The sequence below is a fragment of the Colias eurytheme genome, chromosome 8 (genome assembly GCF_061535395.1).
Source record: "Colias eurytheme isolate Ceu_HAF_F1 chromosome 8, ilColEury1 Martin Lab GWU primary, whole genome shotgun sequence".
NCBI lineage: Eukaryota > Metazoa > Arthropoda > Insecta > Lepidoptera > Pieridae > Colias > Colias eurytheme.
This window is the reverse complement of record NC_142987.1, coordinates 3,829,304-3,857,236: the sequence shown is the minus strand read 5'-3', so window position 1 is coordinate 3,857,236 and position 27,933 is coordinate 3,829,304. Positions and strand designations below refer to the sequence as shown.

The 27,933-nt window shown below is 33.5% G+C and overlaps 4 protein-coding genes across 6 annotated transcripts; 3 read left to right on the top strand and 1 right to left on the bottom strand.

Annotated features, from left to right (window-relative positions):
* Positions 1-808: 808 nt before the first annotated feature.
* Positions 809-1,766, top strand: LOC149906396 (gem-associated protein 6-like). Its single transcript, XM_090104933.1, has 2 exons — positions 809-1,110; positions 1,362-1,766. The coding sequence occupies exons 1-2, from the start codon at positions 956-958 to the stop codon at positions 1,702-1,704; spliced, it is 498 nt and encodes a 165-aa protein (XP_089961059.1). The 5' UTR covers positions 809-955; the 3' UTR covers positions 1,705-1,766.
* Positions 1,767-2,663: 897 nt separating this feature from the next.
* On the top strand, positions 2,664-7,779 carry LOC149906395 (facilitated trehalose transporter Tret1-like). Of its 2 annotated transcripts, XM_090104695.1 has the most exons (8): positions 2,673-2,911; positions 2,998-3,095; positions 3,292-3,426; positions 3,836-3,919; positions 4,441-4,719; positions 4,881-5,001; positions 6,138-6,269; positions 7,195-7,778. In XM_090104695.1, exons 1-8 carry the CDS (start codon positions 2,854-2,856, stop codon positions 7,719-7,721), a joined length of 1,434 nt encoding a protein of 477 aa, XP_089960821.1. In that variant the 5' UTR covers positions 2,673-2,853; the 3' UTR covers positions 7,722-7,778. The 2 variants fall into 2 exon arrangements, with proteins under 2 accessions (XP_089960822.1, XP_089960821.1); XM_090104696.1 differs by lacking the exon at positions 6,138-6,269 and having other exon boundaries at positions 2,664-2,911; positions 7,195-7,779.
* A 750-nt stretch (positions 7,780-8,529) lies between these two features.
* Positions 8,530-15,358, bottom strand: eIF3d1 (eukaryotic translation initiation factor 3 subunit d1). Its single transcript, XM_090104514.1, has 10 exons — positions 15,035-15,358; positions 14,712-14,902; positions 14,220-14,376; positions 13,774-13,883; positions 12,750-12,888; positions 11,688-11,848; positions 10,956-11,087; positions 10,258-10,464; positions 9,589-9,784; positions 8,530-8,779 (listed from the first exon to the last, which is right to left on the bottom strand). The coding sequence occupies exons 1-10, from the start codon at positions 15,225-15,227 to the stop codon at positions 8,619-8,621; spliced, it is 1,647 nt and encodes a 548-aa protein (XP_089960640.1). The 5' UTR covers positions 15,228-15,358; the 3' UTR covers positions 8,530-8,618.
* A 524-nt stretch (positions 15,359-15,882) lies between these two features.
* LOC149906393 (facilitated trehalose transporter Tret1-like) lies at positions 15,883-26,031 on the top strand. Of its 2 annotated transcripts, none has more exons than XM_090104315.1 (9): positions 15,883-16,105; positions 19,211-19,256; positions 20,053-20,150; positions 23,057-23,191; positions 23,358-23,441; positions 23,679-23,951; positions 24,550-24,670; positions 24,949-25,083; positions 25,330-26,031. In XM_090104315.1, exons 2-9 carry the CDS (start codon positions 19,214-19,216, stop codon positions 25,938-25,940), a joined length of 1,500 nt encoding a protein of 499 aa, XP_089960441.1. In that variant the 5' UTR covers positions 15,883-16,105; positions 19,211-19,213; the 3' UTR covers positions 25,941-26,031. The 2 variants fall into 2 exon arrangements, with proteins under 2 accessions (XP_089960441.1, XP_089960442.1); XM_090104316.1 differs by lacking the exon at positions 15,883-16,105 and adding an exon at positions 18,993-19,058.
* Positions 26,032-27,933: the final 1,902 nt, after the last annotated feature.

The following is a 27,933-nucleotide window of genomic DNA, read 5'->3' as shown; positions in this document are numbered from 1 at the left end:
ACGGTTATTTTTGATTTTTATGTACACAGGAAATCCCAATTATCATTACTTTTGGATCAACCTTGTACACATGGACAGTTTATATTCAGAAGTTATTATTTTAAAAGAACTCCAAGGCGAATTGTTGAATAACACAGATTTTATGAAAAGTCCACTGCAGAAAAATGGCAATTTATTTAAAAAAAATATCTTGACGAATTTGTTTGTTTAAAAAAAATGATTAGCTATATACTCTCTGTTCCCGCCACTTTAGCATTTACTGAAAGAGTCTTTTTGGTCATGAATGTGAAGTGGCGGGAAGAGATAAACCGAGCTTCTTTAAATAGTCTGGGAAGTTTAACTAATGTAAGAAAACGTTACTTATAAATTAAGTTCATGTGCCATGTGGTAATATACGTGTGTATCATATCATATAATAATACACAAAAAAAATTACCGCACGCGTTTTCAAAGATAGACCCATAGCATAGTTCCCCTTTTTCGTGGGATTTCCGGGATAGAACCTATTCTATGTGATAATCCAAGTAACCCTCTATATGTGTGCTAAATTTCATTGTAATCGCCAATCGGTTCAGTAGTATTTGCGTGAAAAAGTAACAAATATACATATACATACTCATACATCCATCCTCACAAACTTTCGCATTTATAATATTAGTAGATAGGATAATCAAAAAATAATGGACGCGAGGAGCTCAATGCTTGCTCAATGTGAACGAAGCACTAGGGTATGCTCAGATGAAATCTGTCAAGTGTCAACCATCCAGCTTGTCATTAATTGTCAATTGTCATATTGTGTCATAATAGCTGAAGACCTGGTACAAAATACAAATAAAATTTCAGAAAGTTTAATGAACAATGTTATTAATATTATAATAGTTTGTTCGATGTATATATATTATTTACATTATAGAATGATTTATCGACTAATTATACATTAAGAATAAAATATATAATGGATATTATAAACAATGTTAAAAGTGATTACAGTACATTAAAAGGCGATCCAGAATTTTTGATTTCCTTAATTAATAAGTACGTTAAAGTGGATGTTCATAAAAATGTAACATTTGCAGGATATGTGTTAGCTATTGATCCAGAGCAGTATAGGTATACAATACTATTGTTACTAATTTTGAAATGTTGATAGTCCATCCTTTCATTTGATTCACTATTTAATATTGATCTTGTGCATGGTGCAAAACCACCATGTGTGTTCCTTTCTTAAATATATAATAATTAATAATACACAAACAATGATCAATTTGATAGTTGTTTTTGTAATTTTTAGCAAAGGGGCTCATATGATAGAACCTGTAGCTTTACATAATATTATATCACTAAAAAGCATTTATTTTCAGTATTATTTTATTGGTATTACATGGAGATTCATATAGAAGAGTGCTAATACCAGGACATGCGGTATCAAACATTACAGAAAGTACTCCTTTATCAGACATCAAACCTTTGCTTAACACAACACATATAAGCACAGAAAATGTATCAGGAAGAAAACTAAGGATTATATCTTGGTTCAAAAAGAACTTATTGCCAGTGACTGAGTCTGGTGATAATATTACCCTTGGAAATGCTACTATTTTACCACCCTATGGGCCAATGGATATTTGCACAGAAAATCCAATAGTAGCCAATCAAGTGCGAGGTATCATTATGAAAATGCCTGTAGATTATGCACCTGTATGAAATGTATAAAATTGTCAGTTTACCCTGAATTATTTTGATTTGAATAAATTGGTTTTATGTGATACTTATCATTTATTATCATTTTAATAAACATAGTCCACAAATAAATTTATTTAAGGCCAAGCTAAGCCCAACCAATTTTATAGAGATATGCTTAAAGGATTCTAACCATACAATCAAAGAAACTATACCTAAATTATCTATTTCTGTTTGAAATTCTTGAAGCATCACTATTATAAAAAAATATACGAAAATAATTATTAGGCTCATCATTGGCCAAGAATTTTAAAACTGATAATAATTTTATTCTCTAATTATTGAAGTTTAATATGTTGATTTCCCGATGTACAATGGGACATACATATTTTATAGTCGGTTGTATGCATAGATTAACTATGTATTACTATGTAAGTAGTATGTGTTTGATTGGTATGTTAGGTACATATATAAATAAAAACATAGATAAATAACCGTCTAGCTCTTTATATCATTCATAATCTATACTTTAATATTATAAAGCTGAAGAGTTTGTTTAAACGCGCTAATCTCAAGAGCTACTGGGCCGATTTCAAAAATTTATAGCCAATTTATCAAGGACGGGTATAGGCTATCATCACGCTAAGACCAACAGGAGTGAAGCAATGCGGGTGAAAAGGCGGAGCACAGCTATATAGTATCCAATAAATACAAAGGTTTATTATATAATCAAATAGGTGCATTTATTTGTTTTCATTCGTCATTCATATTTTCTATCGTGTAATAAATTAGAAAGGGTAGTCTAGATTATTTTTATCCACTTGATTTGAGAATGCTTTCATGTTCTAGCATAATCTGTGGCGTAGAAATTACTATACATTGTGTATGAATAGATAATACGAATGACGTCATAATACGTCGTAGCTCGTATGATTGTAAATTTACGTAGGTATGTACCTACTTGCAGCAAATAAACTCCTACTGTCTACACTTTACAGTCTACAGTATTATTTTGTGACATTCGTACACATTCGTTTAAACGACGGCTACCGATAAACGTGTATATTTCAATGCATACCATTGTTTTGTACACAGAGTATTAAAAAATAAATTTTTTGTAGTAAATTTACAAAAATGAACTATTAAACAAAAACTCATTATTATTTTGAGAAAATGGGCTCTACACCAGTATCAATAAGTAGAAAAGTGCAATATTTAGCGGGCATAAGCGGTAAGTGGCGACTTTGCGATTGGCGGCAATTACAAATGTTATCAGAGGAACTAATGAGTGAGTGCCATTATTTATTTTGTTCTCAGTATCCTTCGCGTTTACATTTACCGGGGCTGCATTATCATGGCCATCGCCCGCAATTCCAAAGTTCAGAAATGGAGAAGCAAATATTCAAATTACTGACGTAAGTTACGCGATGTGAAAAAAAAAGTTTTTTTGTTTTCACAGTACCTACTTCATTCCAAATGTTTAGAATGATTACTGCATGCTTTCTAATATTCAATCAATCAAATAATATAATAAAAATAAGGAGTTTATCTCGGAGTCGATCTTTAATAATTTTCTGAATTAATAGAATTAGAGATATGTACGTATTTTAGGAGCAAAGTTCATGGGTGGTCGCCCTGTGTCCTCTTGGAGCTCTACCTGGTTGTTATCTTGGACAGATTTTATGTGAGGGAATTGGGCGACGACGGACTGCGCTTGCGGCGCTTTTACCGGGATTTTTAGGTGCAGTACGTTGATTCGTGATTTTAATACATTGTGGTTGTAACCTTCTAACTGTAACTTCTTTATAAAATGAATCATCTCTACATTTATTCAAATTAACTTTACGAGAATTTTTTAATCAATTAGTTGAAAAATAACCCTGAAAAAGTTACCAATTTAAATGCTTGGCATAATTCAAAATGCCGAGAAATTCAAATTTCGTGAAAGTAAGTAGTAACAGCATACTTACATAAATTTTGCAGAAACTATTTGAACTATAATTGTACTGATTTGAAGGCTACAGACCAGTACCTACCATTTCCTCGCAATCAGCACATTAACAACGCCTAAAAAGTGTCCTTTTATGTATCTAATGTTCAGAATCACTAACATTATGTTGTGTTGTTGAAGATTGAATTGATTATACATTTACAGCTCCTACTGCTATTTACTAAGACGCCGTGGATTATGTGCATAGCAAGAATAACGATTGGAATTGCAAATGGAATCACAGCCGTGGTAAAGACACATTTCAAAACACATAATATACTTAAGTACATTATTTTTCATCAGCTTCATCTCTATGTTAATAAGTAGGTATGTGAGATACTCATCTGGACGTCCTTAGGACTCGATTTTGAACCACTTTAAACGGATAGATTGAATTCGAACTTTGTACACTAACTATTTCATGAGTTTATCTTCCCTCGTCCTCACATCCACTAGTCGATTATATATAATACTATGTCATACAGCATACTAATAGGAAATTATTGTGTATCTAATTAGTACTTATCTAATTACTCTTATACCCAAAAACATCTGTTCGGATTTATATCTAAAATTAAAAATTGATAGATCATCATTGATCACAATCTGACTTAGTTCATAGGTTTATTTTCACCCGGGTGCCATTCTATTGAAGATGAGAGAAGTCGCAGATCCTATTTAGTAGATAAAGTAAAATACGGATGTTTGTTTATAGTTATCCTTGCGTCGTGTACATCATTTGATTAAGATGCAGATAAAACATATTACAGGTGACAATGGTATATTTAACAGAAATAGCTGATAAAGAGATCAGGGGCGCTCTGGGAATGCTGACTCAAGTGATGATTAATGGGGGAAATCTGGTTATGTATGGAGTGGGGCCCTTCGTGTCATATACAGCACTTAATTCCATACTTCTCTCGCTGTCGGTTATATATGCCCTGCTGTGTCTCTGGATACCGGAGTCGCCATACTATCATTTGAAAGACGGGAGAATAGATGCTGCGAAGAAAGTATTCATGGTTATAAAAGGCACTAAAGATGAGGCGGTATGTATACTCGTAAATGTTCATCGCAATAATAAAATAATAAATATGCACTTTAATGATGACTATAGAAGTGTATCTAGAGATATATGTATATGTAGAGATGTGTAGAGTACATAAGGTTTTGAGTTTTGGTTTTAAGATTAATAAATTATAATTTCTAGTGGGCAAATGAACAATTGGCTATTATGAGGCAACATGTGCAAGAAAGTATGGAAAATAAAACAACTGCAAAAGAGCTTTTGACTAATTTACGATACCGAAAAGCACTGTATATTGTTGCAGGTAAAATATTTCAAATTTTGATTAATCTATAAATTTATAATAATCATAATCTTGTTTTAAAAATTATAGGTAAATACTAACTAAACATAGAAGAGTTATATGAAGGACTAAATGTACGTATAATTTTGTATAATAAAACTATGACCTTTAGTCTTAAACGTAGAAAGATAGAAAAATATATAAACGTACCAAGTGTTTATCAAGAGATTTCATTATATCCATATTACATTGATACTTTGTATTGTAGATAAATATCGTATACCTATTGCTATCTTTATTTGCTAACCTTCACTAATATTTAGTTTTGTAGTGTATTCTTGTTATAATTATGTATTTTTTTTAATTACTGATTTTTAACCGATATCCCTGCAAACGGCGCATTTTTTTTTATATAAAACTTTTAGTATTAATTTAGATGAGCGAATTTTGGAGATGATCGCGGTCGGTGCTATCTTCTTATCAATGTTCAATTTTATAACAAACTAGCTGTTGCCCGCAGCTTCACCTGCGTGGAAAAGATAAATTTACATGATACAAATTTTCATCCCCTATTTTACCCCTTTAGGGGATGAATTTTCTAAAATCCTTTCTTTCTTATCCCTACGTTATGACATCTACCTGCATGCCAAATTTCAGCCCGATACGTCCAGTGGTTTGGGCTGTGCGTTGATAGATCACTATATCAGTCACCTTTGAGTTTTATATATGTATGTAGATATTTTGAGCAATTATTAGGAAATCAATTAATTATAATCAATTATTACGTTTAGTTTATCTGTCGAAAAGAGCTTTTTTCAAGTGATTCTTAAAAAATTCAAATACAGCTAACAATGGTACCTGATTTTATTAATAAATGCTCAAAAGTTTTGTTTATGTAGAAAAAAAAGCAATACCTGTACAATATACATACCTAGTAATGTATATTATAACTACCTACCTAATTAAAATTGCATTTACTTAAAATTCTACAAACAAAATGTACCAATGAAATTAGTTTTGTATTTGTGGTACTTTTGAAGATATAAAAAATAAAATACAATATTTACAGTATTAATAAAAAATACATAAATTTTACCAACTTTTTGACATACGGTATCTGTAGATAGTTTTTAATTTATTAAAAATTGTCTAAATAGGTCTAAAGATCCTACAGTACATGACGGGCCAATGTGCGATTCAAGCGTATTTGGAGCCTATATTCCGTCAGAGTAGTTCTGTGTCTGGGCCCTATGTGAGCATCGTGTATGGCTTAGTCCAGTTTGGAGCGGGTAAGGCGTCGTTTATAGTAAATTATAAATAATATAGGTATATTTGCGTGATATCTACGCTAAAATTTACTTAAGACAATAAGCTAATGAATAATGAAGTCGTTAGTACGAATAATAGAATTAATAATAAAGTTGAGTCAAATACTATTATTAGTTATCCTTATACCGAAGTAAAACTCGACGTTCTTGAGAGTTGAGCTTACTATAATATTATATCTTTGTTTTATTATGTTTGTATAATATGCAAACGCTACCTTAATTATGGCTATTATCAAAATAATAATACATAGGGACAAGGCGCTTGGTAGTATTCAATTGTAGATTAAAGTCTAGAGATAATAATTTATTGAGTATGGAACAGTTATCAGTTATACAAATAGAAACGCGGAAATAGGTAAAGAAATATATACCTCTAAGTTATTATACCTATACAAGTTATTGTATAGTGTTCAAAGGTCACTGCTAACGAATGAAATAATAAAAATTTGTTGCAAAATATGAAAATTACAGTTATCTCACACAATATCTCTAAATAGGAAAATTGAATCGCTAAGTGTGTTGCTATGTGTAGAACTCAAGAACGGCGGCTTAGAGTATATATAAAGCTAATAAATAGTTTACTAATATATAGGTACTAAGCACTATTCATGAGCTATGCAGCAGGTCTGTAATAATATACGATGTGTAGTTTGATAGTGTAGTGAACTTAATGTTTATGTAAATAATAATTATTTGTTATCTTAATACTGTCTAGCGCAGTCTAGAGCTATCGTTGTATAATTTGCTTGGCTTTAAATGTAAATTCATATCATTTATCCAGCCACGTAATTAAAATAAACAATTATTTAAAAAATGAATAAGCCATTAAAAAACCTTAGTTTGGTAATAATTATGTAAAGTTACAAATTTGTTTCTGTGTCTACAGGTATTGGCGCAACATTTCTTACTGGATACTTCGGTCGCAGAATTTTAATGTTGATATCCAGTACGGGGGTTGCACTCTCTCTGACCGCTGTTGGAATATATTTCTTTTTACAAGACGCCTATCACCTTTCACCGGAGAAATTGACATCGATATCTGCATTGCCTCTAGTTGGTGTGATGGGTTTCAATATATTGTATAGTGTCGGTTTGGGTAACCTGCCTTATATTTTACAAGCAGAACTATTCCCTATAAACGTCAAAACCGTTGCATCAAGCTTAGCCACTATGATAGCATGTATTATGAACTTCCTCGTCACGAAATCGTATCAAGGCATCAAAGATGTGTTCGGACATTACACGGTTTTTTGGTCATTCGCTAGTATCGCATATTTTGGTATATTTTTCATATACTTTTTTGTGCCAGAGACAAAAGGCAAGACTTTGGAAGAGGTTCAAGATAATATGAAGAAGGAGGCGGTTGAATTAGAACTATTGAACAAAGATGATATTGTCAAAGCCAAAGAATAATAAAAAATGTATTATTGTAAGTTATGTGATTAAAAATTCAGATGGATTTCGATGTTTTACTTTTCGTTCGTTCCCGTTCCCGTGAGATTTCCGGGATAAAATATACCCTATATTAATCCAAGTTACTCTCTTTATGTGTGCTAAATTTCATTGTAATCGGTTCATTAGTATTTGCGTGAAAGAGTAACAAACACACACATACACATCCTCACAAACTTTCGCATTTCTAATATTAGTAGGATTTACGTAATCACATAGCCTTATACATAAGGAATATAATTCTGAGTTTGGAAACAATCTCGTCTATATGTATATTGTACCAGATAATATTTGGATTAAAAAAAATAGAGAATTATGTAACTATTGTAACTAAGAATGACATATACATTTTATAAATGAATACCAAAATAAGTTATAACTTTTTTTATTGTTGTCTAGCTGCTCCCGCGGTTTCACCCGCGCGCATAAATCAGTTTTTCATTTTAATCCTAATGTTCCTGAGGGAAAATCTGTTTAAAAATAGTAAGTTACTCCTCATAAAATATCTGCCAGTGAAAGTCACATCAAAATAGGTCGAGCCGTTCTTGAGACTAGCCAGAACAAACAGTGTCAAAAATTGTAGAAAAATAATACAATATTGATATTGTACAGTATATCCATCCATATGCATTCAGTAAAAATAGTTTATTTCAATATTAAAAATCTCAATTTAATTATTTGTAAAGATTGTGCTCATAGTACAGAGCTGTAACTCTAAAGACTAAAACTGCTTAGATATGATTAAACAAACGGAAATAAAAAACGCACACTGTGACCGAAACGATTTATTATCCAGAATAAAAATATGTAATACATAATACAGCGTATTTATTGGCGACTACAGAGTTGAAGTTAATATTAAATTCTCTTCGAGTTCCCGTACGAGTACAGTGGGGCGAAGGGTGTGTCGGCTGGTTCGTCACCGCTTTCTTCTGACGCGTCAGACTCGAACGTGTTGTCCGGAATGTCGTACAGACGGATCAGAGGCTTGTTCGGGTCCTTCATTATCAGATATTTGCCTGGAACATTACATACGTTAAACATAGTATGAGATAAAATATAAAAAAAAAAAATTATGGGCTTTACCCGAATGTAACAAAAAGGAATTTTTATTATTAAATTGACGTTATTGAGAGTATATGCCAAAATATATAATTAGAAGCTATCACATATTGTATGCTTAAGGTTGCATTATGTAGGCAACAAGCTAGATATCCAAAATACTTGACTGTTAAACATAATTAAAGAACGACCTGTAAAAGAAAAAATAAACAAGCAACTTTATGACGCTGGATGTGGGGACAAACCTCTACTATGCATTTGATCATGTGATCTGGACATTTAAACATTTTCATGATACATATCTATACTAATACTAGCGGCCCGCCCCGGCTTCGCCCGTGGTACATATGAAAAATAGATGTTGGCCGATTCTCAGACTTACCCGATATGCACAGAAAATTTCATGAGAATCGGTCCACCCGTTTCGGAGGAGTATGCAGACTAACATTGTGACACGAGAATTTTATATATAAGATTATAATATTATAAAGCTGAAGAGTTTGTTTGTTTGTTTGAACGCACTAATCTCGGGAACTACTGGTCCGATTTGAAAAATTCTTTCGGTGTTAGATAGCCCATTTATCGAGGAAGGTTATAGGCTATATTTCATCACGCTACGGGCAACAGGAGTGGAGCCACGGGGGTGAAACCGCGCGGAGCAGCTAGTCAATGATGTGTATGTATGCTAACTCGTGCGGCTTGAACTGCTGCGTGCCGCGAGTTGGACATTGCCATGGAACGTTCTAGAACATTCTCGAACACTCACCGTCCTTCTGCTTCATGCATATGTCGATGATGCAGCGGAGGATGCCCCACGCGTTGTCCATGGACAGGTTGATCTGCGCCGCGAACTCGTGCGGCTTGAACTGCTGCGTGCCGAGGATCACGTGACGCGAGTTGTCACGCACTTGGATACGGGACACGTAACCGAACTTGATCTGGTCCGAGCCGGCAAGCAGCGCCTGTAATTATACAAGAGATCATTATACAATACCGTTCAGGATGTTATTTAAGGATTTTAAACGCACTCTACGTATTTATAACTCATTCCGAGGATTATAAGGCTTAATAAATTATATAATAACAATAACACTATCAATAAGCATGCATAGGGACGGACGGACAACGAAAGCGAATTTGTTTTATACCATGCATTGATTCACAGTAATTATCACCTTATTCCGTCGCAGTAATGTTCAAAGTCTGTCTGTAATCTAGTTTATTAAAAAAAAATTGGTTGTCTGTAAAGTCGGTTTACTGACGATAGTTGAACGTGACAACGGCCGATTGTGCTTCTTTGTCGCTCGTTCCGCGCTCTCGCACTCCAAGCCTTACATGGAACGCCTCAGAGCGAGGTAACGCCGCATGAGTCATGTTTTTTCGTGCGTGCAGCCGGCTATCGAATTATAAGACGTTGTCATGTCAAAAATCCTACCTGAACGGTCCACTTAGCGAGCTTGCACGAGTTGTTCCTCAGCTCGTTAGCGAGTACAGCACCACGTTGGGTGTCGAGTTTCTGCCGCCATTCCACGCCGTTAGCAAGCTTCGAGTCCCACTCGTTGAGCGCCTTGATCGTCAGGAACTGGGTCTCGTTCTGCGGCCCTTGAAGCACTGCGTCGTGCTCGCAACGGGCTACCAACACCTGGAGAATTATAAGATTTTAGACCCAAATTTCATGGCATGCTAAGTCAGTGATAGTCTATTCATACAGTGATTTAACTGACGGATAATCTACGCAGATATCCTATTAATATTATAAATGCAGAGTTTGTAGGTTAGGTAATAATAAAACTGATGAACCGATTTTCATGAAATATGGCACACACATAGAGTAACTTGGATTAACACATTGAAAACGAGGGCGAAGCCGCGGGCGGAAAGCTAGCTTAGCTAATTACAAATGGGAAGGCTGAAAAATTTAGTTATGGAAATAATTGGTGTGCGCTTAATTAATTTGCTTGGTTAATTTGAAATTTAGTTAAATAGCATTCAAATGCTTTTATAACACAAGTCAGGATTCGAAACTGCATCTTTCACCATACTGGGGTAACGCCTGCCCTCTCAGCCACTTTATTTATAATTACAATTTATATTTAAAAAAAAGACTAAAAAGTTTAATAATAATGTACTCACAACACCATTGTTAAGGTTCCACTTGCGGTAGCGGTAGCCGACGGAGGCCACCTCCCCCTCCTCCTCCTCAGACACGAACGGGTTTGGCTCCGAAAATTTGAACTTGGGCTCGGTGGGGCCGGACTTCAACACCTGACAAATTAGCAAATAGTATTTATCAATGAATGAGGGAATCACAATTCAATAGCTACTAACTTAAACCAGTAAATAACAGACTGATCATTAATTCCACAAAAATATATGCAAATATTTATAACAATTTGATTTTTTTTAAATATGTCACATAAAATGTTAAGCTTTTGCTGTGTGCATGCCCACTGCACACATATTCAATTGAAAACTATTATAGCAGTTCAGTAATAAATTATATACAGAGCATACATTCCTCATTTGCACAAACACTATATTCTAATACTGAACAACATTGAATACGAATTTACACTAAAAGATCATGATGATGTTAGTTTGATGTAAATCCATACTAATATTAAAAATGCGAAAGTAACTCTGTCTGTCTGTCTGTAACTCAATCACGCCTAAACTACTGAACCAATTTTCATGAAATTTGGTATGGAGATATTTTGATACCCAAGAAAGGAAATAGGCTACTTTTTATCCCGGGAAAATGACGCAATCCCGGAAATCCCACGGGAACGGGAACTATGAGGGTTTTTCATTGACTGCGCGGGCGAAGCCGCGGGCGGAAACCTTGTGCACTATAACTAAACATACCTGTTGACTAAAGTTATGGTTGATGAATGTGGCTTCAAGCGCCAAGTTCCTGGGTGAGTTAATGGAGTTGCCATCGTCTGCGGGCGGCTCTATTGACGTCTCGTTGACGGTCAGCAGGTCGAACTCGGTGTTATCACGCTTGTCCAGGAACAACTTGTCGCCTGGAGGATAATTAATTGTTTTTCATCTGTTTTATAAGTTGATGTTAAGTCGTACGTACAAGTATTTTTCTATTATTATTATTTCTTATATTTGTAAATAATGGTAATATCTATTGAAATCCCTGCTTATCCCTTGCTTTGTGTGAAAAGTTCATAAGAACTGGTTTAAAAAGCTTCACACACACAGACATAGTTGATTTTTTTTAAATATATACAGTAGAACCTCGAACACAAAATATTTTAAGTTATAGAGGTTTTAAGTTATCAAGGGTCTATCCATTTTTAACTGCTTCTATAGCTTTTAATTTATCAGCGTAGGTGAGCCGTGAGGGTTGTTATTTTTCTTTTTGGACTCATTTTAAGCCAGTTTCATCACACAGTAAGTAAAGTGATGTTTCCAGGACAACAATCAAAAACTTATGATGCAAGTAAGTTGTTGTCATAAAGCTAACCGCCGCAAAGCTTTGAAGAATTTCGATAAAGCAATCAATAGGTAATGTATTGTTTACGTTAACAATACATATTAAACACGTGGAAGCAATAAATACCGAAACCTTTTGTTTTGACACTCTTTCAAAATGACTCACTGACAAACAATTTTATGTTATAGAGGCTGTGGAAACATTTCTTTAAGTTACTGAGGGCCAATACAGAGATTATTTATTTAAGTTATAGAGGTTGCGTATTTTAAGTTAAAGAGGTTTGGGGCTCTGATGGGAAGGGAACATATTATTTTTTGAAGTTACAGAGGTTTTTATGTTACCGAGGTTTAAGTTATCGAGGTTCAACTGTATATAGATTTACTATACTTGTGGACTTTGAGGTACTTAAATTAATTAAAAAATTAATTAAATTTGAGTTACTAAAATTAATTAATTAAAAAATTGTATGGATAACATACCAATCTTCTCCATAACGATATCCCACGAGTAGTTGGAGCGGGTGCAGCACATGATCGTCGCGAGGATGGTGTCGGTGGCGTACACCGTGCCCACCGTCTTGCTGAGGCGACGGATCACTGGGTCATCCGTAGTTGTGACCTGACAATAATAATTATTAATATATAAATAAATAAATATTTCAGGACAATTTTCACACACGGCACAATCTGATCCCACACTAAGCTTTTGCTTGCAATGTCTCTGGACTATAATCCAGAGATGGCGCGAACACCCTGTGATGACGGGTGCCTTTTAAAATTTAAAAGGCACTCTTATTTTATTTAATAAAAAAAAAAAAAGCTTTTGCTTGTGTTATGGAAACGAGATGGCTGATAAACATTCATATATAATTTTAAAAATACTTATACAGACAATCAACACCAAGACACAAAGCAAACACCTATGTTCATTACACAAATTTTTGTCCCGGGTGGGAATCGAACCTACAACCTTTGGCTTGGAAGGCAGGGTCACTACCAACTAAGCCAACCGGTCAGTCGAATATACATAATTGTTTAATTTAAAATGCGATCTTAATATTATAATATATTGCTTGTGAGATTAGGAAGCTTTTTAGCTGGTATGTAATGCTGATTTTAAGAAGGCTGATTGATTTTATCCAAATGCAAAAATTATACTTTTCATTTTCATTTAATTCAATGAAGAAAAAAAGTTAAATAAATAAAGCAAATATGCAGAAAAATTCTTGAACATGTACTTCTAAATTTGAATCAAATCATCCTTGGTACATATAAAAATGTGTCCATTTAAAAACATTTTAATGATATAAATTTATACAATACTAGCGGTCCGCCCCGGCTTCGCCCGTGGTACATATGAAAAATAGATGTTGGCTGATTCTCAGACTTACCCGATATGCACAGAAAATTTCATGAGAATCGGTCCACCCGTTTCGGAGGAGTATGCAGACTAACATTGTGACACGAGAATTTTATATATAAGATTTATATTGATATAACTTACAGTATGGAAAATCCTGTCAATACGCTGCAGTGGCTTTTCGTGTTTCACATTAACACGATCATAAGTTTTGTCGTAATACTCCAAAGTACCACAGCAGGCAATGTCTTCACCTATAGAAAATAAAATTATGTTTAACAGATAATTATTAAAAAAAATACATTGCATTTGTTTTAACATACTTCTGGTACTGTCTTCTATATTTATATACACAGGTATGTAAATGTAAACAAAAACACAGAGTTCATAAATTGATAGAATAATTAAAATTCTTGATATTGATAAAGCTTACATTTTTGCTATATCAGTTAAAGAACTATTTAAATATTAAAGCACATTTATTGGGGAAATCCAGTGTGTTGTATTTATCAGAGTTAAGACATTTTACACAAAATCTAATGGATTCATTACTTTCATACTATGTGTAAGTGACATTAAACGAAAATTACCTTCTTTAATTCCTGGCAAAGACAGTTTAGCAAGCCGAGGGAAGTCCATGTCTTCAATGGTCACCCAGGTGGGTCGTACAGTGACGGAAGCATCACGAATCTTCATGGGAGCACCACGCTGGCCCCATCTCTTGCCTAGCTTGCGATCTCTTTGTTGCTAAAAAGATACAGTAATTATAGTTAAATAGATAGTAAACATAAGAGACATTTTTTACAATCATTAACTTTTTCGTTACAAGTTTATTACTTTAGAAGTAAACCTGTGAGAAAAAACAAATACTAAATACACAAACACTAATGTATTTCATATTTTTTTAAAACACTTGTAACAAAACAGGTGTGATCAAATGTGCATTAAATTGTAAGTATCTAAATAATCATGTCTGTGGTGGTATAAGTAAAATGAAAATGTATTGAATGGTACATATTTGTAAACAAATATTTTACAGCTGATTTCAGTATTCCTTTCTTATGATTGGGATAAATTCTTACTTTGCTCAAAGTGGTCATGCCACCAGGAGTACGCGCGCCTCTGGCACCGCGTCCCCTCTGTCCCCTAGCACGTCCACGCTGATACGGTGGTTTCTGCACTCGCGTAGTATCGACCAGGTGGAATGTACTCTCATCTTCATCGTGGAAGTACGCGTATGACGAACCAGCGCCGAACTGAGACGCATACTTATCTGAAACGACGCAGACGGTAAATCTTTCGATTCATCAAGAGAGTTACGTACATTTAGCATAACCTATAAATGCGGATGTATTTTATAAATTGCATAAACGTAGCGCACTTATGAACATAATTCTGTACTCACTCTGGTATTTCTTGTCCTGGACAACAGTCCAGTCACTGATTTTGCCCAATCTATCGCCTTTACTAAACGGCTGATAGGGCATGTCACGGAATTGCTCCGGCATCTCGCAAGGACCCCATCCTGTAGGGTTATCTTGTATTACGGGTGCAACAAACCGTATCGGCTCCTCGGCCGGTAATACGTGCTCTGACATCACGACTTTTAGTAAAACAATTTGCTATAATTGTTATTTTCATCTACAAATAAACTAAATCTGGCTGTGGCAGTGATGCCACACGACACTTTACGCGTGAAAGGAACACAGATTATGTCATTCGATGTCATGTCAACAGTCAAGTCAGAATTTTTTACAGGGTAAAGGGTTGCTTTATCAAAATTAATAAGCGAATAATTTTTTAATTAAAATTATATTTTTATTTAGTAACGACCACAAACGATATATTTTTATCACAATTCGTATTCTCTTGTGAACAATAGAAAAGTCTTGTGATTAATGTGTAAAGAAAACCTTTCCTTTCAGGATTATTTTAAGTGATTTATTTCCAATATTTTCTGATTAACGTACGTTTAAACTCTAAAGAAACAAAATTTCCTCTTAAGAGTTCAGAGTTCAGACTTCATGGGTAGATAGAAAAAGTCTCTTGGTGGTCTCTTGGGAGTACTGACAACACTCGAGTAAACAGCTGATTTATTATTATTTTATCTGTGCAAAATGACAAAAAACATTTTTTTAGAGTGCGTTTCACGCTAGGTTTCACGAAAGAGTTCCCCTGCCGTTATGTTGGCATACCTGACTGTCAAAAACGAAAATATTTTTTTTTAATCAAAAATGACAGAGAAAATATTCTCCTTTCTTCCTAGCCTTATCCCGTATCTTACGGGGTCGGCTGCCTAGAAAGGAGAATATTTTCTCTGTCATTTTTGATTAAAAAAAAATATTTTCGTTTTTGACAGTCAGGTAAGCCAACATAACGGCAGGGGAACTCTTTCGTGAAACGCACTCTACTTGCTCTGTGCCTCTGTGGTGCGAGACAGAAAAATTCAAAATGTGATTCAGATTTGTTTTGAGTTGTAAGTGAAACAAATATATTTATTAATCACTGTTGTATTATTACAATAATTTTTAATAACAAGAATTTATGAAATATGGAAGAATTCGATGATGAATACAATCATAGCATGAGACGATTTTATTAAAAGTTTTTTTTAAAAGTACAAGTATTTTCATTTTAGGGCCGATTTTTCAATGCCCAGATAAACAGCTAGATAGACTTTATTCTTCAGTTAACAAAATATTCAATTTTTCAATAGACGAATAGGACTTATCTATCCAATAACTACGTTATTTGAGGAATAAATCTATTTGCCGCTCCAACGGCTAGATAGCGCGCTATTCGACTGTTAGGGAGTATTCAGAGAGAAAGCTTGAAACTTATAAGCGCTTATCGGCGCTTGTCATGTTCATATATTTTCCTGCGCGGGTTGACAGCACTGACAGGAAAATATATGAACATGACAAGCGCCGATAAGCGCTTATAAGTTTCAAGCTTTCTTTCTGAATACGCCCTTAGGGCGTATTCAGAAAGAAAGCTTGAAACTTATAAGCGCTTATCGGCGCTTGTCATGTTCATATAAATATGACAAGCAAGACAATGAACATGACAAGCGCCGATAAGCGTTTATAAGCGCTTATAAGTTTCAAGCTTTCTTTCTGAATACGCCCTTAGGGAGTATTCAGAGAGAAAGCTTGAAACTTATAAGCGCTTATCGGCGCTTGTCATGTTCATATATTTTCCTGCGCTGGTTGACAGCACTGACAGGAAAATATATGAACATGACAAGCGCCGATAAGCGCTTATAAGTTTCAAGCTTTCTTTCTGAATACGCCCTTAGGCGTTTGAGTTGACAACTGACGCGTCAAATTTGAGATATTTTCGTATGTCATAACATAGAGCGTAGAATTATTAACAATTAAACCTCTTTCTATATAATTATTATCAATTAAAATCATATTGAAATTGGTGTTTTTGATAGTATTGATGACCATGCCATTGAAAATTTGCCGAACGCTGCCTTTAAGTATGTCGTTTCCATCGTAAAATATATAAATTGAAACACAAATTTAACCAAACTCTTTACTCGAATCAAAACAACAATCAACAATCATAGAAGACAAGTGCACTCCTGACGTGAGTCATAATGACGGTTGTTGACAAATTGCAAGATTTGACTCTATCCCGCTCTAACTTGACTAATTTAATATGTTTGTTTCGCCACTCCGAGAGCAGTGCTGCCAATATGGAAATATTTGGTCAGATAGTTATTCATCAAATAAATCACGATTGAAAAATAGGCGAGCCGTAATGAGTTGGATAAATAATTGAATAAATCTATTCGATGGGTATTTATTAGACTGTTTATCTCGCGATTGAAAAATCGGCCCTTAAAGTATTAGCAAATGAGCAGGTTAAAATATAAGTTTTAAGTCTATGCTTTTGCATGTACCTAGTTTAAATTTATTTGAGCTATTATTTATGTGTAGTAATATAGCTATTTTAATGATAGAATGTACCAATTATTATTAAATTATTTAAAACAGAAGAGAAAGGAACCTATGTAGTATATAATAATATGTAGAATCAAAGGTAACCTAACAAATAAAAAATCAACAAAACAAAAGTCTGTAACTAGACTTTGATTAGAAAAATGCCATAAAGTGGTTGAAAATGGGAATAGGAAATTTGTTATTGAGAATTACTATAAACACGAATAAAAATGATGCAAATTTTGTGCATGTTCTAAGGTAGTTCTATACATGGACTAATAAATGAGTGTATTAGTCTATGGTTCTATACTACACATTTGGAGGAGAAAAATGCACCTATTGGATAGTCTTATAAAATAAGATAGCCTGTCACATCACTCATAATTTAGTTTTCTGCTGATGAAATCATTTTTAATGTATAATTATTACAGATAGCTTTGGAGCTTAAGCTAATATAGTTACTTAATCAAAATGAAATGATTAAATTAATGTAGATGAAAATATCCAAGTTCTCATTTAAGTGGTCTACTTACTAATGTTTCCCTAAAATGAATAAAAGCATTGAAATATTTTGGTAAGGATATATACAATGATACTAGACTATATAATATAGAATTGGCTTTATAGAGAAATTAAATCTAGGAAATTAATCTATAGGGAAGAAGACATAAAAAAGAAAGATAAAAGAGGTAGGAGTCAATGTTTGCTGATCAGAGGAAGGAATTTGAAAGGAAGGATTAAAACATTAGCAATTTATGCATATTTGATTATACAATGAATCCATAGGTAGTATCTGAAATTGTCCATAGTAGTTATAAGAATTTATAAAAAGAAATCTATAGTAAGGAAGAAAAGCTCTTTCATGAAAGGAAAGCATTCTAGGCAAGCAAGACACAAGTATGTAGTCCACCAAAATGATTTCTCTGCTCTATTGTTGCCTCCTTTCTTATGATTAAAAAAGCATCATCATCAGAGTTGAGAATTTTTTAATTCTTACACTGGATCCATCTCCATTCTTCAATCTCTCTGAAAACACAAAAATGTCACTAAATTCGGTTCATCACTTTAGGAGGAGTTCAGTGACAAACACACACAGAAGAAATATATTTATAAATAACATATATTAACATACTAATACTAATATTATTTTTTAATTATAATACTAATACCTATCTGTAGTATATTATATATACCTATATACATAGTTACAATCTTTTTTTTTTTAGATTTCCTTCCATTAGGTACCTACCTAGCTATCCGGAATACTATACTTTGCAAATTTGGTCAGTAAACAAACTGCCCAGCTTAAACTGATATTATTACAACTATGTAACATTGTAGTAAGCAAATTCTCATTGACTTGTTACGCGTCGATTGATGTTGACGCTTGTTCAAATATTATATTAAAATTGTAACGTAACCGTTTTTAGTAGATGAAATATCTCGCATTACATTTGTGTTTAATTCTGTACTAAGTAGGTATGTGTAAGTATATAATATTAAATTCCATTAAATAAACTTGATGGCCGTTATTTCGTTTCTCGTTTTACGGTCTTCATATTATTATGTGTTCTTTCGATAATTTTTCTATATACTTATATCTACATAAATAATTTTTGTGTATATTTTAGAAAATGGTGGGAGGAAGGCGATTACAATATTTGGTGGCTAGTGCAGGTGAGTAATTTTAATATTTATAGAATTACCTGAAAAATGAATTTGGTGCGTTATTTCCTCAAAATAAATTAAAATTAACAAAACCCCGACCCCACTTTGCTACGGCGCGGGCGGCTCTCTTTGACTGATTTTCATTCAAATTCAAATTCAAATAATTTATTGCATACTAATACATTTTACATAATATTATTAGAAACCTTATGCAGGTATTGCAATACAATATTATATTTAAATTACAATAATGTTGTCATTAAACATTAAACATATCTAAGAACATTCGCAATTAATTCATCTTTCTACCCAAAAAAAAAAATAACAATCAAAATCGGTTACCCGTACGAGCCCTATGAATCTACAGACGGACAGAGAGAGAAACATGACAGGAGAGAAATGACATTTGTACAACTGCAAGACAATACAATTATAGACAATACCTACTTATGAATATGTTATTAAAATTTGGATAAGGTATGCTGATTTTTTAAGGAGTGCGATATTATAATCAGCCACCGTCTTTGATTATGTCATACATAAGTGTTCGCTTCATGCTTAGCTTAACATTTATTTATTTGTTCTTAAATTGTTAATTTCCTAATTGGTCGTTCATTCCTAGACTGAATGATTGACCTATACTTATTCCTAGAGGACGATCAAGCGAGGTGAATTTCGATGTAGATAATAATTATGGGATCGATTTGTTTACTTTTTACCGGTTCCATCCCGAGAATTTCCGCAGTAATTCAACGGAAAACAAACTAAAACAAATTTGGTTAATTGATAATTATTATAATTACAGTGTCATTGGCCACCGCCACTTTGGGCATGTCTTCAGTATGGTCTACGCCCGTGATACACAAACTACAAAATAACGAAACTAATATAGAAATGAGTGACGTAAGTCAATTGTTCATATCTTTCCCTTGTAGGGATATTGATTTAACGTTCTAATGACTATTGTTTCGTCTATATAATATATATTATTTAAATAATTTTTTAGTTAGGCCTCCGTCGAATAATTATATTGTTTGGATAGTATTAACTGCTCATTCGTGTTCTGATTTATTTATTTACAATGGAAGATTAAGGTGTTACTACGCACTAAAAGTATCTATCAATAAAAAATTAAATAAACCGATCACGAAATATAATGACGCTAAAACTCTTACTAAATGTATGGTATAATTTGAAGTACCTAAGTTTATGGTATTAAGTGAATTATTTACGCATGTCGTAATATATTGCCAGGGGCGTGCACAGAGTTTTTGGACAGGGTAGGCAGAAATATTGCAATTATAATAAGTCATAAAAACTAATATTTCATATTGCAGTACTGATATTTGATTGGAGATACATAGTATTTCCGCAAAATAATGGAAAACATATCACGAACATAGGTCATATTATCTATAAAATAATTGTCAAAGTAGGTATGATAATTATTGATATCCTAACTAGTCTTAATCTTAATACTATTATAAAGGCGAAAGTTTGTAAGGATGTATGGATGTATGGATGTATGGATGTTTGTTACTCTTTCACGTAAAAACTACTGAACCGATTACAATGAAATTTAGCACACATATAGAGGGTAACTTGGATTAACACATAGGATAGGTTTTATCCCGGAAATCCCACGGGAACGGGAACTATGCGGGTTTTCCTTTAAAAACGCGGGCGAAGCTGCGGGCGGAAATCTAGTATTCTATATTATGTAATTAATGATTAACTTTACCTTTGTGTATTACAAATTCCGGTATAGATCCATTTATAGATCGGCCTTTTTCCTATCACTCTCTGTTTGTTAAAAGTTTATTCATAAAACAAAAGTAAGAATTTTTCGTTAAATTAGGTATGCCTTATTATCTTACAAAGTACACTGATGATATACATAATCTATTTAGTTACTCTCAAAACACTTCACTTGCAAATTGTCGTAGTAAACATTATTAATTTTCTCAAAAAACAAATTTAACCTCAAAGTAAACGTTTGTTATTTCCAAAACAAAACAAACGAATAATGATACTATTTGCAGATGGTCTTTACCGCTACAAAATTGTATACATTATCACACTTCTTAAATTGGTCGCATATTCAACTTCAGTTTCGACTTTCGATGTAGTTCCGAATTCGGTTCGTACCTAATTCGTATATCTTCGTAAAAAGACACTGCCTACCTTGTGTGTTTGTGTGCGTGGTTTTATTACATCAGTGTGCCGTGTTTATAGGCACGCACACATATAAAATATGCGTAGACACGCAGAGCACACATATAAAAACTTAGACACGGATAGTTTGTGTCTTTGCCGTCCCGTGACGTACTGGGTCCTGTGGCGGCGCTAGTGCAGCGCATGAATAGTGACTTGAGCCGAGCCGGTGTTATAGAAATTAGATAATAATGCTACCAAAATACCGATAGATGGATCTAAAATATATTTGAAATATATTTTTATTTCTTATCTACATTGCGCAATTAATAAAATTTAATGACGCTGTGAATTTCATTTATGATATTAAATATTGATCAGAGTTTGGTAAATGGTAGGGTAGGCAGTGTCTTTATGTCTTTATGGAATGCACGCCACTGTATATTGCTATGTTTCGGTAAAAGCACTGGCTTCATTACTTATCAGTATATTCGTAGTTTATGAACAAACTATCGGTTTGAATTCCGGAAATAGTCCACTATCATAAAAAACAACCTATCATAAGTTATTTAATCTCATGTCCCTTATTGTAACTATTTTTAGAATATTATGGTTCCCAGTTATTAAGCATTTGGGTAATTCCCCTCATAAATTCTTAGAAGCATATTATAGGGTATGCAAAATGGTACACAGTTTACTTTTATAATAATTATCCCTTATCGTTGCAACTTGCAATGTAAATAACACATTTGTATTTAGCAGTGTTACTTAGGTGTTATTCTAAACAATGTAGCATAATATTAGCGTTAACTACTATTAAAGTATTAAGTATTCTGTAATAATATGTAGCATCATAGTTGCAGATATTAAACGGGGATAAAATAGTTTTATGCGTCAATACGTTGCAGCGTAAAAGTGGGTCTTGATCTTGGTTCAATATGAATTATTATCAATTAGTATATGCGATCGCGTAAATCAGCTGAAAGGATTGGAATATAATTACACTCATATCAATTTTCCTGTTTGGGAACATCTTTTTTTACTTTTGGTATTTTCCCTGTAGCTAATTTTATATTGGGCACTGGCTTTTCTTTCTGCCCTTAGCATTTACACTATATTTCATTCTCTTCAATAATCTTCGTTCATTCTGTTCAATCGTCTTCTTTGTAATGTCTGCCTCCACTTCTATTCCAATACCCTTCAATCAATTCATCGTAAGCGGTGTAAAATAAATTATTGCTAGAATATGGGACATGTCTACATAAATTTGTTTAAATACATTATTATATTAGTATAAAAAGGTCAGTTTAAATGCCCGAGCAGTGTTGGATAAATCATTAATTGAAAAATTAGCACCTTATTTTGCCATTAAAAAACTCTTCCTAATACATTCAAAAGCAGAGTTTTGCTGATGACATTTTTGAGCGTGATTGTGAGTCTAGTTGTTTGAAATGAAATGAAATGAAAAAATATTTATTGCCACAAGTTACACACACTTAACAACTACTTACATTACTAAAAAAAAATAGAGAATTTACATGGCAATCGGGTCAGACTCAGCCATGCTGTCGGGCTTTAACACCTGAACAGCGCTGATTTTCAGTCTGCCCGTAATTTATCGTACGTCATTTGATTTAGGGTTAATTTGTTTCCAGAATCAAGTATCATGGATGCTGAGCTTGTCTCCCGTGGGGTTTATGTTCGGCAGTCTTGTAACCAGATTCCTTTGCGATCGATTCGGGAGACGCAGCACTTTGCTGTTTAGTGCCTTGCCTATTGCTACGGGAACTGTGAGTAAGAAATCGTTTTTTAATTTTTTAAGCAATTTGCCTTTGATGATTATGAGCTGGAGTAGCTTTTTTATGACATGGACATTCTTTTTTTATTTTGTAAGAAATTTGTACTTGGGTAACGTAAACGCAAGTAAACTTACATATGTATTTTTTATTTTTACAGATTATCGCAGCAACGGTAAACCAAGCGTGGATGTTGCTAGTTATGAAATTAATGTGGGGTTTTGGGACTGGAATGATATCAATGGTATTATTTTTTCTTCGTAATTTGTAAGACCACTATGTAAGCCAGTTTCACAGCTTCTGGATATGTTCTGTATAGCGTATTACCGGTTGAAATTATATAAAATGACTGAAAATATACTTAAAAATTGACAAAACTTACGAACAGTCCCGTAAGTTTATGAGTAGGTAGTTTGTGGCCTGTAAAAGTTATAGCCTTTTTTTAGTAATATATTTTAAAACTAGTTTAAATTATCCCCAGGTAGTAACCATATATATAGCCGAGATAGCTGACAAAGAGATTCGAGGTCGTCTGTCCGTTGGTACCCGATTCATGTTCAACTTTGGTGGTCTACTCATGATGTGCATTGGGGCATATGCGACATACGAAGTTATGAATTACTCGCTTTTAGTAATGCCTGTATTGTATTTTACGGCGTGTTTGTGTATACCGGAATCCCCGTATTATTATCTGAAGGAGGGCAAAGAGGAAGCCGCTAAGAAAGAGTTGTTGAGACTGCGGGGGAGAGAGGATGTGAGTTTATTTTTTTAGTATCCATTTGTACATTCTCACCTGTACATGTATAGTGTATACAGGGTGTCGTTGATTTAGTGTACTATAATCAAAGGAACGTATGGCTTTTCAAACGCTGATAGGTAAAAAATACTCATACTATCTCCAACCCTTTTTGTTCTATTTGATACAGTCTTTAACTCAAATTTCTGACGGGCAACGCCTTCGACCTTTGCCATCCGTACGGGTGCTCACGTTAAAAATTAGGTTTCATACACACAATGCCTGCATTAGCCAAGCAGTACAAATAAATATGAAATCGGATTTTTGTAGTTCGTTTTTAATGTATTTTTTTTACGTTAACAGCGCATGTAAAACTAGTGTAAGTGTCATTGAGCAGCCACATACGGGACAGTGATATAATGATTAAAAATCTGTGATTTATATAATCAAGTTGAAATGTCTTTTTTGTAACGTCGCAAATTTTTTATTGAATGTACATAAAATCTTTTTTATTTTTGATAAAAGATGAAACTCACTGAAACGAGAATTGATTTCTCATAAATCATTAAAAAAAGATGATTGAAAGTTAAAAAAAATTTTTTTTGAACAATTTCAGGGTCTCGAAGAGGAATTAGAAAGTATGAAATCTCACGTCCAGAGAGAGATGCGTAACTCAAGTTCAACTATAGAACTCTTTAGAGGAAGACAATACAGAAAAGCTATTATAATTGTTTTTGGTGAGTAAATAGAACTTTCTTGAAACTATTTAAAAGTGCCATCTAGTTATAAACAAAGCAAGCTTGATCTGGTTCAACAATTCGTGAAGAGTAAAATCATCACACTGTTAGATCATACTAAAATCCGTATTTGTAAAAAAAAAGTGTATTTCAAAGTATTCTTTTCCGATAAGAGATAAATTTCCTCACCATTTCACGATTTTCTATTAAAATATTATAAACTAACAGATATTAATTAGCTAAATTTCAGTGATAAAATCATTAATTGTTCTTTTCAGGATTAAAATTTGCTCAAATAATGACAGGGACGCAAACGGTCCAGCAATACTTGACAGTTATAATGAAAGAGAGCAAAATAAACATGGCCGTTCCAACGATGATGATAATTTACGGAGCTGTTAAATTTATTGTTGGTGAGATTTTAATGTATCAATAAATGTATCGATAAAAAATCTATCCGAAAAAAAAAATTTGAATGAAATTAAGTTAAAAAACGTTGAACACCCAGGGTCAAAAATACATTACATTTTTTTCAAATATCTATCCCGAAAACTTTGAAATAGGGAAATGAATGATTATAAGTTGTCTTCTGTTTCAAGAGCGGACAAGAATACAAAATAAACAAAGTGTATGCAACAAGTTAATTTGTCCTTCCACAGGTGTGATGTCATCATTCCTGGCAGACCGAGTTGGACGCCGACCGCTTCTTATTTACTCTTTTTTCGGATATAGCGTCTCTTCAGCCATTATCGGTTTTTACTTTTTGAGTCTCGAAGTACTTTCTATCGACCATGATTCCCTTAGACCATACAGCTTCGTAACGTTCTTTTGTATTTTAGCCTCTAACGTCGTATCTACCATTGGTTTTAACTCCATCATGGGGGTAGTCCAAGGTGAAGCCTTCCCCTTAAATGTTAAGGCCGTTGCAATTACAGTCCTAAATATCTATGGAGGAGTACTAGGATTCCTTGTGACGAAACTTTTCAAAAAGATTAAAGATCTTTCCGGTCTTTGTGGCGTGTTTTGGGTGTACGCCTCGATAGCTTTGGTCGGTTCTATTTTTGCCTATTTCACTGTTCCTGAAACAAAGGGTAAAAGTTTAAGAGAAATTCAAGCTATGCTTCAGGGTGAGGTATATTACGCGAATGGAGAAGAATTGAAAACTATGAATGACAAAAGAGTTGACAATGATGATAGAATTATGGGAGATGAGGAAGTGATGGCTTCAGGAGAGCGAAAATCGTTACAAAGCAATGGTGCTAATGCTTGATTTAGATATTTTTTTACATTTGTTAAATTTACTATATTATAGCTTTATTGTGCCGTTCTATTTGAGGTGCTCTTCTAAGATTATTTTTAGATATATACCTATACTCGAAAAATGGTTACTTAAATTAGGATTATATAATATGATATTACTGCCTTTCTAGTTATTATATTTAAGGTAGTCTTTAATGTTTTGATTTTCATTTGCGAATTGAGGCTATAAAATTATTTTTATTTAAAAATTCGTCTATATTTTCTAATGATGCAATAAAATTTGTTAACATTTTTTATGACGTTATCTAATTTTTAAATTGGGCTTCCTAAAATTAAGAAAAAAAAGCTTATTCTTTTTCGATCAGGCCACGTGTCCTGACGCGAGTTTAAGATTTTATACCCAACGCCGCTAAAGAAGTTTTCACTTCAAAAAGGTGTTTATCTATGTTTTAAAATTAATTTTATATTAAAGGCAATAACTACACTTATAAAATGTAGATGCAATATGTGTAAGGAACTTTTCTTATTATTTTTTAATTAGTTCAAATAAAGTACAGTAGGTGAAGAATGATAAAATTATTCTTATGAAATACCGAAATATTAAGGATAAGATTAACAAAATAAACATGATCTCAGGATTGATGATATTTTTTTGTATTTTGATGATTGTTTTATTACATGTGATACACATTTTTGATACTTACATGTCATTTTTTTAAAATGAGTCTCAACATTGATTCTCAAAAAATATATCCTACTAATACCTATTATAAATGCGAAAGTTTGTGAGGATGTGTGTGTGTGTGTGTTTGTTACTCTTTCACGTAAATACTACTGAATCGATTACAATGAAATTTAGCACACATATAGAGGGTAACTTGGATTAACACATATACATAATAGGTTTTATCCCGAAAATCCCACGGGAACGGAACTATCCGGGTTTTCCTTTGAAAACGCGGGCGAAGCCGCGGGCGGAAAACGTAAGTTTTTATGTAATATAATTTAGCTCCTTGATTTTATATTCAATTTTATAGAATTTATGTAATACTAGCGGTCCGCCCCGGCTTCGCCCGTGGTACATATTTACGTTTTCTCTACATAAGAACCATCCTGGTACTTCAAGGAATATAATAAAAAAAGAATTATCGAAATCGTTCCACCCGTTCTCGAGTTATGCGCTTACCAACACATTTTGCGATTCATTTTTATATATAAGATTCGGTATTCCTAAATACCATAGGGTATCTAACCTATTTTTTCTTACCGGCATAGCATACGCTAAGGTAACTGGTAATAACACATAATACTAAATAATTTGGAAAATCCAAAAGTGCACGCCTCATAATTTTTTTTAAATAAATATTTATTAATTATTATTTTTGTTTATTTAATAACAATTAAACCACATCGAATCAGACCCTGAAAAATGAAAGGGTTCTATTCCTGAGCATACTCAAGCCTAAGAGAAAAAAAAAGACTCGATTAGTAAAGTATTTCGGTCGCTATCGTGTTAACAAGAAAAAGGATCCGCACATACAGACACACGGACGTCCAAGACAGAACTTTTTTAAACTGTTTTTTAACTAGTTTAAATAACAAAAATGACATCAAAAATATCATGAACGTTAAAAATAGTGTTTTTTCTTAATATGTGTGTGTATGTATTATCTTACAAGTGCAATGTATGATACATAAAGACATTTTAAGTTTGAAAAATCAGATGTTTTGCGCGAAGTGACAGTAGTACCCACCTCAACGCTTCGCTTATGAGGCGTGCAATAGTAGCTAAGGCGCGGGTCAAACACAAGCGGCGCAGCGCATCGGGCGCACTGCCGGCGCGCATCGGGTGCGCTTATGGCGCGCATCAGGTGCGCTATTGGCGATTTGTTCCCATATCTTGTCTTTTACATTACGATTAGAGTATTCTGGACGATTATAATCATATAGGACTGGATGTTGTACGACTAATTCACAAAATTTTATATTAAAATCAGCATCGT

Coding starts and splice junctions, on each gene's coding strand:
- LOC149906396 (XM_090104933.1), top strand. CDS start 956: ATGGATATTATAAACAATGTTAAAAGTGATTACAGTACATTAAAAGGC. Junction 1,111..1,361: donor ATTGATCCAGAGCAGTATAG/GTATACAATACT, acceptor ATTTATTTTCAG/TATTATTTTATTGGTATTAC.
- LOC149906395 (XM_090104695.1), top strand. CDS start 2,854: ATGGGCTCTACACCAGTATCAATAAGTAGAAAAGTGCAATATTTAGCG. Junction 5,002..6,137: donor AGCACTGTATATTGTTGCAG/GTAAAATATTTC, acceptor TTGTCTAAATAG/GTCTAAAGATCCTACAGTAC. Junction 6,270..7,194: donor CTTAGTCCAGTTTGGAGCGG/GTAAGGCGTCGT, acceptor CTGTGTCTACAG/GTATTGGCGCAACATTTCTT.
- LOC149906393 (XM_090104315.1), top strand. CDS start 19,214: ATGGTGGGAGGAAGGCGATTACAATATTTGGTGGCTAGTGCAG. Junction 23,192..23,357: donor TGCCTATTGCTACGGGAACT/GTGAGTAAGAAA, acceptor TTATTTTTACAG/ATTATCGCAGCAACGGTAAA. Junction 25,084..25,329: donor AGCTGTTAAATTTATTGTTG/GTGAGATTTTAA, acceptor GTCCTTCCACAG/GTGTGATGTCATCATTCCTG.
- eIF3d1 (XM_090104514.1), bottom strand. CDS start 15,227: ATGTCAGAGCACGTATTACCGGCCGAGGAGCCGATACGGTTTGTTGCA. Junction 12,889..13,773: donor TTGACAGGATTTTCCATACT/GTAAGTTATATC, acceptor TATTATTGTCAG/GTCACAACTACGGATGACCC. Junction 11,088..11,687: donor ACCATAACTTTAGTCAACAG/GTATGTTTAGTT, acceptor CTAATTTGTCAG/GTGTTGAAGTCCGGCCCCAC.